The sequence below is a fragment of the Brachyistius frenatus genome, unplaced genomic scaffold, assembly GCF_029030835.1.
Source record: "Brachyistius frenatus isolate BFR_SWC_R1_liver_20210118 unplaced genomic scaffold, ASM2903083v1 Contig_29, whole genome shotgun sequence".
Lineage (NCBI taxonomy): Eukaryota > Metazoa > Chordata > Actinopteri > Embiotocidae > Brachyistius > Brachyistius frenatus.
Genome location: NW_027210628.1, coordinates 3,646,333 through 3,663,105, shown reverse-complemented (window position 1 = coordinate 3,663,105; position 16,773 = coordinate 3,646,333). Strand labels below are relative to the sequence as shown.

General features: G+C 42.8%; 1 protein-coding gene across 1 annotated transcript in view; it reads right to left on the bottom strand.

The window, feature by feature from the left end:
• Positions 1–6,471, bottom strand: part of scfd2 (sec1 family domain containing 2) — a 101,272-nt gene extending 94,801 nt beyond the window's left edge. The window contains exons 1-2 of the mRNA XM_069699263.1: positions 5,596–6,471; positions 5,212–5,380 (exon numbers count right to left, since the gene is read on the bottom strand). Of these exons, the coding sequence (XP_069555364.1) occupies positions 5,212–5,380; positions 5,596–6,400 (974 nt within the window). The 5' untranslated portion in view covers positions 6,401–6,471. The remainder of the gene's footprint in view (positions 1–5,211; positions 5,381–5,595) is intronic.
• Positions 6,472–16,773: the final 10,302 nt, after the last annotated feature.

Genomic DNA, 16,773 nt, shown 5'->3' with positions numbered 1-16,773 from the left:
TATGGTTCGGATTAAGAAGTCGCTCCCTTTTTTATAAAAGGACAAGAGAAGACATCCAAATTACTGTGACTGTTTTAGTTTGAGCTTCACTCTACACTACATTGCAATGATAAAAGACACACACAAAATTGGGTCTCACACTTTGGTATGGCAATTCTCTTTCCTTGAAATGAAAAAGCAATTTTCTATGGCCATGACAACCCCCGCTTTCAGCATACATTCTGTATAAACGTTGGCTATTTATTTTCCACAGACTAACATTTATCTTCAGCAGCAGGTTCGGCCTTGAGGAGAGTGGAACATGGAAACTAGTTACTGTAAGAATGAAGTCCTCAACAGGCTGATATTTGGTAGTGCTGAACAGTGTTGGTCTCAGAGTCTTGTTGACAAGTGACGGTAGGATGGAATGGATGATTGACGAGCGGATCGTTGTGGCCTCTGCAGTAAAGCAGGAATTACACCGGACCACTTTGGTGAAGAGGGAGCTGAACTGGAAGGCGAAGCTTTCGATTTACCAGTCGATCTACGTACTGACCCTCATCTATGGTCGTGAGCTTTGGGTAGTCACCGAAAGAATAAGGTCACAAATACAAACAGCTGAAATGAGTTTTTTCCAACAGTGGCCAGGCTTAGTTAGGGGTTTGGCGTGCCCAGTAATGCTACTGCTCCTTCACATCGAAAACAGCCAGTTGAGGTGGTTCAGGCATCGGATTAGGATACTTCCTGGGTACCTTCCATTGGAGATTTTCCAGGGACATAAAACTGGTAGGAGACCCCGGGATAGACCCAGAACAGCTGGAGGGATTATATAACTCATCCAGCCTGGAAATGCCTTGGGATCCCCAGGATGAGCTGGACAATGTTGCTGGAAAGAGGGGTGTCAGGGTTAACTTGTTCAACCTTCTGCCACTGAGACCTGACACTGGATAAGCAGTGGAAAGTGGATGAATGGATTAACAGTGCTTGTCCCTCATTCAAACAAACCTTCCATTACAAACTGAATAGGCAACCCTGAATGGAGCAGAGATGTTATTTAGCCTATAAATTACTTGAAAGACATCATCTTCTTTCAGCTGTTTGTGCCACTGTTCACTGTCCAAGTATAGAATGGCAAAACAATCTCTACCCTATAAGGAACCACCACAGAATGGACGTTGCCACTTCTCATACCCCCTTCTTATTCTTGGTGCGATAAAGACAGGGTTAGCTATCCTCAGCTGCCTGTCATTTTCTCCTTCCTCTCCCCGCTCTACTATCTCTGCCGTTTTTGTTCCCATACTGCCTGAACTCAAATAAGTATGCCTGTCATTTTTATTCATGCTTATATTTCCCAGCTGGGACAGAAATAAGGTGTTTTTCCTCATTCCTGGCGGTACGCATGCAAGATCTGCAGGGCAGATTTGGGGAAATGGCAGCCTCACTGTGTTTTCTCATGGCAGGGTGCGGTCCGTTGCTCTGTCTGGCTCGATCTCAGCAGCTCCCTAGGCAGACCCCAGAGCACCTTGGCCACCCGTACTCGCTCCTGCCCACACTCCCACCACAGCATCAAGGTCTACGGCGGCCAGATGATGGGGGTGCTGGGTTCAGTCTGACACTGAAGGGAAACTTGGTGCCCTCTGCCAATGGGGTTCATACGTTCAATCCAGGATCAAAAGGGCTGTGAAGCCAAGCACAGCAAATTACACAGACTGGGCTGGACGGTACAGACTGGGCTGGACAGTACCTGACCACAAACACACATACACAAGCTCGCAAAACAACACTTTCACTGCCACCTACACTCAACATCTTTCTATACACAGCAAACTAGACATGCTGGCAGAATTTAATAACTTAAAAAGAAGCCCAAGTAGAGGAGTGGAGTAACAAAAAACCTCCACAAGCAAAGTATATATGTGTGTGTGTGTGTGTGTGTGTGTGTGTGTGTGTGTGTGTGTGTGTGTGTGTGTGTGTGTGTGTGTGTGTGTGTGTGTGTGTGTGAGAGAGTACAGACACCCCCACAAAGTCTACTTTTTCTCTAGCACGATTACTGGAACCACAGAGTGAAAGTCAGGTTGTAGGACAAGGAACATTCTCACCAGGTTATGAAAGACAATACGACAGTAATTGCAAAGTAAGTGTGGGGTCCGTGCCTGTAGAGTTAGAATCAACAACCACCCACAGAATGTTTGAGACACAGTAATCTATAAAAATATCCTGGAATTACTGAGGGAAATATCCTAGAAAAGGTCCAAATTAGGTCCGCACCTAATATTTAAAAGCTTGAACTGGTCCACACAACAAAACCAATCAAAACACACTGTGGTCCGGGGCTAAAAATAGTTCAACAAATCATAGGTGTATAAACATTCAGTTGGCGGGAACTTATTATATAGACAATCAAACCACACAGAGCCAGCAGGGTCTACTGCTTTGTACGGTTCACATTGTGCAACAACAACAATCCCTTTTATTAATGCTTGCTTTTGCACCTTTAGTAGAGTAAGGACAGGTTAACATATACACCTCTAAGAATGTGTTTGCAGAGCCCTGTGTCGAACACATTAGAGTGATTGACTCTGCCTGTGATGAGCTGTGCAATTGAAGGCAGTTAAAAAAAGTGGGAACTCTAGGCTTCTTTCTTTCTCTGCCTCGACAGCACTTCAATCTCCTAAACATCTGTGATAAGGCTCAACTGGGCCATCTGCTCAGAGATAGCACAGGCAATAACACTCCTGCTGATCTGGCTAGCCCAGATCAGACACGTACTCCATATAGGCACAGCGGCTGCCACTTACTTAGTGCTACTTATGACTTTCAGTTCTACTTCCACGTCTGCATGTATGTGTATGAGCCACTGCTAGAACTTGTATACATGTTTAAATTGATCATCTGAATGTCGAGAGGTATGGCGTTTGGCTGAGACTCTGGTCATATTTGGTGAAAAGATTTAGAACAATGATTGCAAACGATAGGCTGTATATAAAAATCAGAGTCTGAAATGTGAAGCCAAAGCAGAAGAGCCTTGCAGTGCAATACCATGGATGGCCACAAGGGGCGGGCACCAAAAAAAACTCTGGCTCCATAGACTGCCATTCAAAAAGCATCAAAATAAATGTTATCTTCAAATCATTAAGGTGTCATTTGCTAAATTCACTCCTTTTGATAAGTGCTCTGGTGGTCCTTCTGAAAATAATTCCATAATAAATAAGATGTTAGGCCTCAAAAAGCTGTATGTTTGTGGGAGTGCCTTGTTTGATTGACGTGCCTGAAGGAGGGCGGAAATAGTGTCCATGGGTTCTCGGGATCCATGCCTCGCTCCTCCGCCGCTCATCCAAATATGGTCACTTCGAGCTCCAAATAATGATGGTGACACTCAAAATGCCAGACTTAATGCTTCAAAATGGCAGTTAACAAACCAACGGGTCGGTTACCGCCTGTTGCAGCTGGGACTGCAGCCTCTGTACAGCTACCAATCTCTCCCTGGGGTGCCCTGTCTGAAATGCCTCCATCCATCACCATCTAACTTCTTGTAGACAGACATTGCAAGAGGTTGAGCTTGTTACTGCCGCATCTGGCACACTATGTGAAGGCATTTCAAGAGAGTACTCAGATGTGTTTGTGCAACCAAGACAATCAGAACAACTACAGTGACTTGAGATATTTATTTGTGGGTATACTGTGGATGTCTGATCAACATGTACCAGTTGAGCCCCCATCCGAGGGTCGGTGCAACCTGGCCCTGCTATGCTCACATTATCTGCTACCGCACACACGGTCTAAACAACACTGACTTAGACGGGTTCCATTACAACAGAACCTCCTCCATAGAACCTCCCTCCTGCATTCAGTAAAGTGGTCAGTCATACTGCATGACAGCTCCGGCCACAAAACTCCTCTTGTCAGCCAAAGTCTTTTCCTCCAGCAACCACATAAAGGGGCAAATCCGGAGTCAAATGCATGATGTAGGACTAATCCCTGCCATGTACAACAGCTCTACTGCAGGCGCCTAACATGTGCGTCTGCAGAGCCGAGACCAGGGGCAAGCTTCACTGAACCACAGACACCTTAATGTTGGTCATGTGCCACTCATCCCTCTCAATGGGGGATGGAGGAGGGTGGCTCTCTGGCTGGTGAGTGTGTCCGTTTGTGCAATGAGTGGGTGTTTGGCCAGGTGGGAAAAGTATGCAAAATTGTATGATTTGGCTGAGTCAAATGAAGTGTGGAATAGATAGGATTAATATTCTGTGGGGAGGAGATTTAGGAAATATCTGCCATGCTTCTCAGGAACTAAACTCTTTCTGGGTGGCATTTTAGCCATTGCCAAATTACTTTTTAAAAAGTTCAAATGTTTTTTTCTGGTTCGTTTGTAATTTTTTTTCACTGGAAGAAAGGAGCTGCTGCATGTAAGGTAAATTACATATTGTACAACGTATGTCAAACCAGCTATAGTAGACTTTCTGAATCTGTCGGTGGGATCTTGCTCTCCCAATGGGAGCATGGGAAGGAGCTTAAAATCATGACGAATTCTTTCTGAGGAAGGTGAGGTCGGATGGAATTAAAATAACTTATCAGTGTTTGCAGTTCTGAAATCAGCCAACCTACCCAAGGCAAATACATTTAATTGGAGAGAGGCACATGTCTGCAAAACAAAAAATTTAACTTCATTTTGTAACATTTGTTAAAGGTCCCATATTTTACAGTTTTCTTTATATTTTACATACTTTTGGAGTTCTACCAAGAACAGGCCATTTTGTGTCTGTCTTTAAAAGGCACATTTATATAAATGACACTCTCTTCTGATTGGCTGACTTTTTCCTGAGTGACCGCCATCCAGGCCAATCACAGGTTTTCTTTGAGCTTGTAGCTTGCTAGCTTCACCTCACAAAGATTGCTTGATGTCTTCTCCTGGACAAAAGGTTGGACAGGGGACAAAAGGTTGGACAGTGGACAAAAGGTTGGACAGTGGGCGAAGCCGAAGGAGGACTTATACGTGTTAGTTTGTGAACTTACAGAAGTCCAAATGGCTTATCATAATGGTAAAGTTGCTACATACAGGCTGTGAGTATTTCTCCATGGACTTAGCGCTATAAATTATTTGTTTCAGCTGATGGCTGAAAAAAGTTGTGATGAAAGTCTTAGTAAATGATTCCAACGACTGATTGTGTATGTAATACATAGTGAACTGCTGTAAATAAATATGATTAAACTGTAGAGACATGAAGCACTCACTGGGTCTGTGCAACACAGCCGGGGGCCAGGGTGTTTTGGCAGAGTGGGGTATGCCGCAGATTTGTGAGCTCCAGCATGTCCACATGCACATCCGTCACATGACCAGGTAAGGGTTTGAGCACGGTCAAAATCTTCTCCACCAGGTTGTCGCCATGGTGACCGACGGCCCCTGTGAATCAAGAAATTGAGGATTTAAAAAGAACAAATATCTATTCGGTGCACAGTAGCAATTATTAGAGATGTATCAACACCACTATATGGATGTTATAGTGGTCTCAGAGCACTCCAGCAGTTCAAGCTATCAACACGATGAATAAAGCCTGAGCCTGTGATAAAGATTCAGCACAATGCAGAACGATCAAACAAATCGGTCCGAGATTTCACCTGTAAGATCCATTGTTCGGTCCACAAAGATGATTGACGCCTTGTTAGGGGCCGTCTTCCTTCGGTTCTTTGCTTGAGGGTGACTGGCCAGTTCCCCTGCTATGATGCGGCTCATCGGACCCACAGCGAAGCTCTCCTCCCTCGTACCTGTGGCCTCAAACATGGAGTTCAATGCTGAAGCCAAGGATTTGACTTCAATCTGCAATTGTGTGGGGAGAGAGTTCATGTCTACGTCATTCAGGCTTCCAAATTTCTTCTTCTCGGGTCGTTTTGCATTTATCGTCTCCAGGTCTGTGGAGAGCAGCGGGAACAGGTGCGCAAACGTGGGTGTGACGATAAGCTGCTGTGCCACAGGGGCGAAGACCACCGGGACGTGCACGACTTCAGCCGTGTAGTTCATGTCCCCCATCCACTCGCAGAGCTTCTCTTCAAACTGCTCGAACACCGGGTTTCCTTCCATTTCTGTCGTCACGTTGTTGGCGAGCAGGTGCACGGAGTGAGCCACGGCGGTGACGACCACACAGTACTGAAAGTGACTGAGGGATACGACGTCTTTAACGATGTCAACCGTCCTACCCTTCAGCAACGTGCTCACGACGAACACCGCTTTGGGCTCAGTCACGCTGCACGCTTCGAAGCTGGAAAACGGCTTTAAATTTCGGGCTCCAGCCTCCAACAGAGCGGCAGCTCCGCCGCTCCAGTGCAGAACCTCTGCGCACTTGTCATCCATAAAAACAACAGCTTTCTTTACCTTCGACAGCACCTTCTCCCACATCTGGAGCGGAAAGTCCTCGCTCGTCAACATTTCGCTGAATGCAACGAAACGAGAGACGCATCGGAGATGTTTGCTAAACTAGCTCCGACAAAACAAACACGCGAGTCTCTCAATGGTGACGTGGCAATCGCGCGTCGCAGCTTCAACACGTCACCCTAACGTTAACTCGTTGCTATAGCAACAGGCAGCATCCCGACAAGCGTGAACACGCTGCAGTTACAGTAATCGATGAGTTACGCGATATGATCATACAATTTGATAATATTTATATAAACTATATTTCAGTCTGACAAGTTTAAAAGGAATTCAAAGGATCAACTTAATTCCAGAAATTCTGCTTGAAACGTCACTTTGTCTTTGACAGTTGGTCGAGCCAGCGCGAGACGGTCCTTGACGTCATCTCCATAGAAACACCTTGAACCTTCAGTTGGTGCGCTCCCGTTTTCTACGACGTTAAAAACTACTTCTTCTTCTTTTTTGTTTTGAAAACGACCTTTTTAACACTAAAATGTACGATCCAGAGTCGGACTTTGAGCTTCCTGCCGAAGATGAAGAAGAGGGTAATTTATATAAACGTAGCTCAGGTTAAACAGGCCAAACAGACGGCTCGTTACATGGACTACACCTTACTGGAATTATAATCATCAAATGTTGTGCCTTTTTTGTTGTTGTTTTTTTACAGGGTTGTGTGAAGAGAATAACTCAGATGACAGTGAGGAGACAAAAAAGATTAAAATGCTCATGAGGTATGTAGGCTAAGTCCAATGTTGAGGCGGCCTGCCTCCATTTTACTTACAGATAGTTCAATTCGCTTCTGCTTTATTCTGCTCCACTACACCTCAGAGGGAACTGTTGTGGAGAGCCTACTTTGTACCTACTTCATCTGCATTTATTTCACAACTTTAGTTGCTTTTAAGATGAAGAATTGACCCAGTGGATAACTTAACTGGCTTTTGAAATACAACACATTAATTATCAAAGATTTAGAGAAAATGTCAGAAAACTGAAAACACATTTGTGGATCAGAACTTAATTTTTTCTTCTCTCGTCTCCCAGCAATCATCTCACGACCCCTCAGGTTTATCTGTTGTCCCTGGATGTAAAACACAAGTACATAAACCAGCTCCACTTCCAGCAGCTATAACATTAACGTGCTGCTTACACACTGCTGTGTCAGTATTAATAATCCAATTATGTCATGTATATTAAGTATTTTTACATCGCTGCATTAGATCTAAAACACTTCAGTCAATACTGGTTCATGTTGTGTGTTACAGATGCCCACAGCCACCATTGTCCTTCCTATAACTATAAGATAATTTTGACATATGAGTATATATACATACATACATTGCATACATGTTTTCACTTAATCACTTAATTCTGTAAAAGTCTCTTATTATGATGTGTATTAAGAAATTGAACACACAGGTTTAACAGGCCATAAATAGCAGTGAGCAGATTCACCATGCTGGCATGCTCATTTCCAATTACAACCAACTGCAATATAGTAATGAAGTATTCAGGTATAATATACTGTAGTTTTCACAGTACAATAATGACAGTGATCATCATTGCTGCACAACACGTGTGACGGCACCATGTGTGCTGCCCAAAATGTGCAGCCAGTCATGTGGAACATTAAGAAGTATTTGATGCTCATTAAATCTGCTGTCAGGTGAACAGTGTTTGTTTGTTGGCTGGGGAATGTAGATGTAAGCCATCACACAACTGGAGCACTGATGATGTCTGTGGTGTGCTTTCTCCAGCCTTTTGGCCTCAGAGCAAATGTACTGTAGCATAACATGCCAATTACAGTATTGTGAGTTACTTTAATGTACACCAAAGCAGCCGAGTGTGTGAGAGAGAGTTTTGTGAATTTGCAGAATTGAATGTGGAAGTTAGAGGGACACAGTTGTGCCTTTGTGTCTTAACTTAAAGACCGGATGACTGATGATTAAAGTTGTGGTTAAATTCCTTTTATTTTACTTGTCTTTTCAGTGTTTGCCAACAACTGATATTTTTTATGATCGGGGAAAAATCATTCTGTAAAGATTTTGTGCAAGGGGGAATTTTTTGTTAATTTTCCTGTGCTGGTGGTTATTGTTATTATTATTTTCACGTGCTTCTTTTATTTTATGAAGCAATTTGAAAGCTGTCCGCGATGATGAAGACAGTGACAGTGACACTGCTGATGACTGCATGGGTTTTGTGCAAATTTGCAGATATGAGAGTGTAACTGTTTATCATCCATCTTCTGACAAAATAATGTTCAATTTCTCAGCTTTTTATTCTGTTTTCTGCCCACTGGGCGTAATATGAACGTGCAATATTTTTCAGGAACCTACTTCTGTCAAAACCTAGCTTTGAGATATTCTCAGTTTTTTTTTCTTTTTTGGTGATGTATTAGTCTTGTATGTGGAGGCGCTGTTTGAAATGAGGTTATCAGCACCCAACCTAGACTGAAGTGTTTCCCAGAGTTCAAGTTATTGTCATCATGATGGAGATAACAGTGGTGGTAATGTGTGTGTGTGTGTGTGTGTGTGTGTGTGTGTGTGTGTGTGTGTGTGTGTGTGTGTGTGTGTGTGTGTGTGTGTGTGTGTGTGTGTGTGTGTGTGTGTGTGTGTGTGTGTGTGTGTGTGTGTGTGTGTGTGTGTGTGTGTGTCTTGCAGCTTTGAACAGTCATTTGTGGATCTTGAGATTAATGCTGAAAGGAGGACACATGCATTGGGTAAGTAGGTGCTCTGAACCTTTTATGAAAAATATGACACATAAAACAACACAAGCACAAAGGCAGAGAAGCCAGGATTTCGTTTGTACTTCCTTTTACAAAAAAATGGCTAAACATTCAGCTTCCAAACCTGCACAATTCATATTTTTTTCTATAAGTAAGCCACAAGACACCCTAATTTAAATATAAATATTTGAGACAATTAGCTGACTATTCAGACAGCACAGGGACTATTTGAGCTAAAAGAGTGGACTTTTATTCATTCCTAACACTTTACTTCACATGTAGTGTACACTGAGAATATTGCCTTCCTTATTTCACAGCAACTCAATTGAATGACGTCTTTATGGCAAAAAAAAAAAAAAAAAAAAAAAAAAGCCCAATGTCCTCATTGAAATTGCACAAACAGCAATCTTCTGCTTTCAAGTCCTTGCCAGATATGTCTAACTCTAAAGTGTCTGTTTGTTGTTTTACAGGCACAACACAGACACAAAACATGTATGCAAATGTCCACACAATCCCAGTTCTGAACCCAAATGATGAGTTTGTAAAGTATCCATGGAGAAAACCTGGTAAGTTGTGGACTTCCAGTCTACAGATGTATGTGATTATTTCCAGGTTGTACTGTACTCGTTCAGTTTGTACTTACTTATTATATTCTGACTTGCTTATTGCTATTTTGTGTTCTTACTTTAGGTGCCAACATCTCAGATTACTTTAACTATGGTTTTGATGAAAACAGCTGGAAAGGCTACTGTAAGAAACAGAAAAAAGTTCATAAAGTTAGAAGGCATCCAAGAATTAAACTCACGGTAAGACAAGTTTAACTTATTTGATTAAGTCAATGGTTTTATTGACGACACCATAAATTCAAGTAGAAGAAAATAATCGGCAAACATAAATCAGAACAGATGGTATTGCTCATATTTTAATTGAAAGTAGAACTGAGAGTAAACTAGAGAGCAGAGGATGGATGAGAACTTGTTGTTATTCCAATCAGAACCGCGAAAGGCAGTCTAGATATGAAGAGGAAGAGTCTTCTTATTCTCATCCTTCCTCAGGCGGACCATTTCCAAAAGCTTCCAGGTTGGTAACATGTTCTTCACTCACCGTCATTGTCTGTCTTCAGTTCTCCACCCCTCATCCCATTCTGTACTACAGTTCTGAGCTCAGAGCCGAGAGAAGCTGGCAGCTGGTCGTCTCTGTTTGTTTGTGACACAACTATCTGGCTAATGCCATCTGTTTTCTGTGATCCTAAGATGGGCTCAGCATATTAGGCTTGTTTTGGGCATGTGATCCCGAAATGTCGAGGTAAACACAGACTTATGCTCGTCTGTTAAAAGCTAAAGTGAAATTTCATCGAATGTCAGTGTTTTTTCAGACACCGTTTAAGTGTTTTTTCAGACACTCTTTTAGTGTTTTTATTTCATTCATTCAAGTTTTTTTCTGCCAACAGTCACCTGACACCCCTTTCCATTCATAACTAGAGGTGGAAAGTAAATAAGTACATTTACTCAAGCAGAATTTTTGCATTTCTTTACATTTTTACTGTATTACAGAAGAAAATATGATGATTTTTACTCCATCACTCCATCATTATTCAACAGCTGTAGTTATAGATTCAAATACTCGTTAAAAGCACCATGACCAGTTTCATTATGAAAATCGGAAGCATCTGTAATACTGATCGATCAGCCCAGTATGACGTCTGAGCGTGTAATAGATGCTCCGATCCACTAGAGGAGAGCTCGTCAGTGTGACTGTTGGCCTCACATCGTCGTGAAAAGTCGTGACAAGTATCATTTGACGAAGTATACAAAACTGTTAAAGTCCGTGTTGGGAGGCAGGATATGGGTGGTTGGATGGATAAAACAGTGGACTTTCACTCAGGAGTTCGGGGTTTATGTCTGGAAGAAAGCTACATGGAATTCTTTAAGAAATCTTTCCCTAAGCAAGTAGTTTTGGTGCCGAAACATGACCACATGATTTTTCACTGACACGCTGTCGTATTGTGGATTAAATGTTTTGGCGTGATACTGAGTTGGATCGATGACCATATAATTCGATGACATGGGCCAATTTTATTGTCTATATTTACTATTGATACTTTTTGCTTCCATATGTCTGTTCTTCTATTTGATTTTAAAAATTCTGAATGCAAAATGTACGTAGTATTTTGCATAAAAGATCTCACTACATCGAATACAGCCAAAAGTATATTGAAATTATTTACACTAATTTGAATCACCATATATTTGTCCATACAGTATCCTTTTTAACATGTTTGTTGATGGTCTAAATGGATTAAGGAGATATTCAGGGGAAGCTTTGAGCTCCAGAGGTAGCTGATGCCTGTAGGTGACAGACTGGGCCTTTGGAGCTTTACAACCTGGTTAGAGATGCCCGTCACTCACGAGTTTCAGATTCTTTGTCATGTTATAGCATCCAGTCCCAGCATGCATTTTGCTTCTATTTGTGCACTAGGTGTTTTGAGTGCATTCACCCACTCAAAGCAACATCTTTTCCATTACTCCCAGCCGTTCAGTTTAACAGTTGATGAAGATGCCCATTGGAGGTCCCGACTGTCAGCTGAGGCTGACTGTCAGAGCCAGCCATTTAATTAAAGATCCGTCCCTTGATGATGTTCTCCTCCGTCAGCAAGGTTACCCTTCAGGCGAGGTCGTTTGGATCTGAGTGCGATGTGTTGTCATGCATCTCCTGCTCCCCATCTGACAGAACTGGACCAGAGGGGAACCACGAAGTCAAACTGAAGCACGTCGCAGACAAATACACACATGCAAATACACTTGTCCTTTGATACAGCAGAAGTCTTGTTCTCTGAGAGCCGGCCTCTTGCTTTATCTTGTGTTTGTTGAGCTGGCTGTTGCCTGCCATGCTACATATTTGACCTTTGGAATAACAGTAAAGTTGTATCAGTATTTATCCCCACATTTTAGATTTGTGTTATATATTAACATGGAACAAATATGCTTTCTCTGTGTACAAAGCTATTGGGTTCAAATGTGTGTGTGTTTTTCTGGCACCAATAGTAAAGGAGACATTAAGGAGCTGCAAGCACTTCCCTATTGAGCTTCCATTAGACGTGTAGTTGTTATTCCTTTTTTCTGTATGTTTTTCTCTACTGTTGATTAAGTCCTAGTGACAGAAAGGGGTTAGTGTCCCATCTGTGTGCGTTTGTGTGTTTGCGTGTGTGCATGCTCAGTGAGGGTGAGGGTAGGGGGGTTTAGGACTGTAAAGGGCTGTTTTGCGAAGAAGGCGAGATGACCCAGATAAGGGGGCTTAATGCGTTAATGGACCTGCAGGGGGTTGAAGTAGGGACATGGAGAGGGAGATTGGGACACTCTAACGTCCTGTTTAAAAAACAAAACAACTGTTATATAAGTGCCCATCAGCACCTCATGTGCACATCCTTTAAGGTGTCTTATCTTTGAGTAAAGCTCACTTGTTTTGTTGTTTTGGCACTGTGTTAAAATATTGCATGGATTGCAATATATTTGCAGAGTGTTCATCATATTACTTAATCAACAGAGAGTCAGATGCTACCGATGATGTGATTGAAGAACAACTTGGATCCAGCAGCAGAGAGGAAGGGCGGCAGTGTCTCAGTTTTGGAGCCAATCAAACTCAGGTAGTGTGTGTGTATGTGTGTGAGAGAGAGGCAAAGACACAAAGTCTCTGAAGCTATTAATAACTATGTTTACATTGCAGCCAGAGATGTCCTGTGAGGAAGAAAGCATTACCGCTTATAATCTGCCACCTCCAACCATCAGCTTTCCCTTTAAATTCGTCCCTCCACCATGTAAGTCACCCCACCACTGGAGAAAAACAATCCACTTACTGATATAAATACTCATTTACAACATTTCTCTGACTAATTGGAATATGTCCTTCCATATTGCCCTTTCTCATCTGACGCGATGATTATGAACACGAGTTAAGAAGATGGGGGAGAATATTTAGATTGAATACAGAGATGTGCAGGTGCACGGGGCCCCAGGAGAACCCCTTGTGGGCCACATCACAGATCACGCAGCTGCACAAATGACTAAAGGCAATTTGACCATGTGTTTGTGAAGCTGCAACACGTGTCATAATAAATAATCCTGTGGAGTTGAAGGACAGAGGTGAACATTGGTGAGTATGTGTAAATGTGTGTGCCTGCTGGCATGCTTTTGAAAGCATTGTAAGGATATATATCTTCCTGCAGCCAGGTGTCTGCAGTGCCATCCAGGTGGGAATCTATCAGTGCTGTCAGTCTTTTGACTTCCTCTTGGTCTTTGTAGTGAATCAGATAGAAATCCAGGAAGGCTCCCTGGCACGAGTACGCAACTGAGTGCATGCCATATCTTCATCTTCAAAGGTTCTGAAATAGAAACGGAGGCTTATAGACCTCGTTCTTACCCCTCACCCTGTGAGCGACGTACTGCCCAGCAAACCCCTGCCAAAGCTGCTAATACAACCAAAATATAAAACATCCTGCGGACTGCAGCTTTGAACAGTCAACACCAGCTTTGAAGTCCATACGCACGGCTTTCATCCAAGCCAGTCCCCTTTCTGTAAGTTATAGGCCCTGCCTCCTTTTGTGATGCAAATGTGTAACATGATAAAAATAGCTGCTGGTAAAAAAAAAAGAAAAAAAAAAAAGAAAAGTGCTGGCCCAGCAGATTGTGGCACGAGAAATGTGCTGAACAGACCAAGCGTGGGGAACAGGGGCAGAAGGAAAGAGGGGGTCCTTTTGTTTTTCGGTTTGTTTTTCGGTGAGGTCACATTTGATGCCAAGGGTGTTTGATAGGTGCGGATTTTGGCGTGGAACTGTTTCATTATAAGGCTTGTACTTGTGTCATCTATCAGTGCAGCACAGCACACAGCCAAGGTGAGGCTGCATGCTGCTGCTGTGCGCTGCAGCTAATATTTCCTACAGCCGGTTAGTAGGTCACTACAGTCATTGGAGCAACAGAGCTTGTATGTGATTGTACTCATTGACAGATGATCAGATGATCAGATGATCAGCTGGGCAGATGTGCAGCTCTTCAGGAGTTGACCATACCATTGCCAAATGCCCTCTGATGAGAGCAATTGATGAGAAGTACTGACCTCTGTAGAGGAGCAATACGTTAAATCATTTAGAAGACGACTGACTTTATGACACAAATTCTTATTTTTTGATCATTACATGATTTTGATTTTGAGGTTCACAGTTGAGAATGCTAGCTGAGCTAATGCTAATGCTGACAGAGCAATGACAGGAGAGGAATCGTTCCCATCTGTCCCTGCAGATTGTTGCATCTGAGACTGCGGGAGACGGTAGCCTTTACCCGAGCAAAGAACTCTTGGGCCTCTGCTGCAGTGCAGAACAGCAGCCAGTGGTCCGATGTGAAATATCAGCTCCATCGAAAAACCCTGCAGCCTGTGAAGCATTAGCATGAGAGAGAAAGCCACGCAAACACAATCGGCAGCAATCAACCCTCAGCCATTAGCTCTCTCATATGCTGCCAAGCATGGAACTCCAGCCCTCATCAAACACTCGCTGGAGATCACAGCAGGTAGAAACAATTACTCACTCACGCTAACATTAATGGCATGTGCTTGGACCGGCTGGTTGTTTACTGTGTCTGCTTGTGTGTGCAGTACACACTGCACAGCACAGCCTTGCTTGAGGACAATTGCCATTCATTTTAACCACTTTTTAATATCTACTTCATAATTGTCAACAGTAATTCATTCTTCCAACTCTTGGTGAGGTCTCATGATTTGCTGCATCAGCCTTCCCTAGTGAGCAGTTCAGGCGCTCTCACATCTGTGGGACGTGTATTTGAAAGGAGAAGATGTTCTATATTTTACTAACAAAGCAGGGGAGCTTGATGCTCTTTTTCATATTCAGGCAGTTCATACTGACTTTACAGCATACGTATAACAGCTCATTTTATTCTTCCTCCTGTTTCAACTAATTTTTTTTTTATGTTGCAGAAAACTGCTCTTAGCCACTGGTACGTTTCTGGGTCTTTTATAAAAGAAAAAAGAAGGGGATGGTATCCAGATGTGAATGTACATTTGTGCCTCAATACTTCAAAGGAATCTCTCTGTGTGTGTGTGTGTGTGTGTGTGTGTGTGTGTGTGTGTGTGTGTGTGTGTGTGTGTGTGTGTGTGTGTGTGTGTGTGTGTGTGTGTGTGTGTGTGTGTGTGTGTTTGTGTACTCGGTGCAGGCCAAGTGCCAGATCCAGAGCTGATTGTGTTGCTTGGTCACGTAAAATTTGAGCATTATAACGAGTAGGACCATTAACTGTGCACTCAAGCGTTTGACTTGTGCTCTTTTATTGACGGAGGGAGAGGAAAGTAGAACTTGCTACAATTTGTTGCTCTGACATTTTGAGGCTGATCTAATTTCTCTACCTTAAAAGGAGTTGCGCCATAAATTATTAGGTTATGTTGTTGATAATGGGTGATGTCTTTGAATTTGTGGCTTGTGTTCATGTGATTTGTTCCACATTAAAATGCTGGCATATCTTCCGGCATTTGATGTGTGCCTTTGTAATATTTATATATCCATCCAGCTGAAATATTTGCTCTGTGTGCAGCAACATTTGCCCGACTTTTGCAATTGGCTTTGTACTGGCCTTTGTCTTGCATCTCGAGATGCAATCAAAAAGTTCAGCGACGGTTCCTTCTGCGCACAAACAGAGAGCAGCGCAGTAATGCTAACGGAGAAGCACAGGGAGCCCAGTCCGGTGAGAGCGACGTTTGTGTTGTTGCAGGCGAGCTGGTGTGTTGTCATGTTGGAGAACCATCGTGCCTCAGTTCAGGTCGTTTGAAGGTTTTCTCTCTGGCTCCTTATCACGTTACAGAATTCTGCGTTGACAGTCTGACACTGGGAGACAAATTCATGGCGCACAACCCCGCGAATCTCAAAGGAAACCCTCCTGATTGTACTCCTAACCTGACGCAGCTTCCTCGGTCTTGGACGGTGATGCTCTGTCCGTCTTGAAACATGAATGCCACTCAAAACACCTCGCCTTGCTCAATACGTCATTGCTGTAGGCTTTCTGAACCATTTCAAGGGTCTCTGTTGCCGATTTCTTGAGTTTGATACAAATTGATTGTGCGCTCTCTGCTCAATTCCATGGTGAATCTGAAAATGTGCACGTGCCTGTGGTCACAAACAAGTGTAACACTTAGTCATGACGGGTACAGATTTCCATTGCTTCATGCACAATACTGTGCCGCTCTCTGTTTGTGCACAACAGGAGCAATCCCTGATTTTTTTTTTCTGATGCTCAGAACTAATATGGCATGATGCTGTATTTGCCAGATTCACATGCACAGTTATAATATGTTCAGTTCACTCCAGTTATTACAACACTCAATATTAAGTATTATAATGTATATGAATGCACAAAATCCAACATAAATTGATTTAAAACCGTGTCTCAACACCTAAACTCTTTTTGTTCAGGCTGCACGTAATTTGCTCCAATAAACTGTGGAGCCAACACCTCCTGAGAAAAGTCAGCCTTAAAAAATGTGTTCCTCAATTTTGATTTCAGGAAATGACCAAATGAAAGATCTCTGACAGTTTGTGTTTTGTTTATATATGTCTACTCTCTCCACAGGTCAACTGTGGAGCTGCCAGTGAAAAGAACTGTTATTCATATAA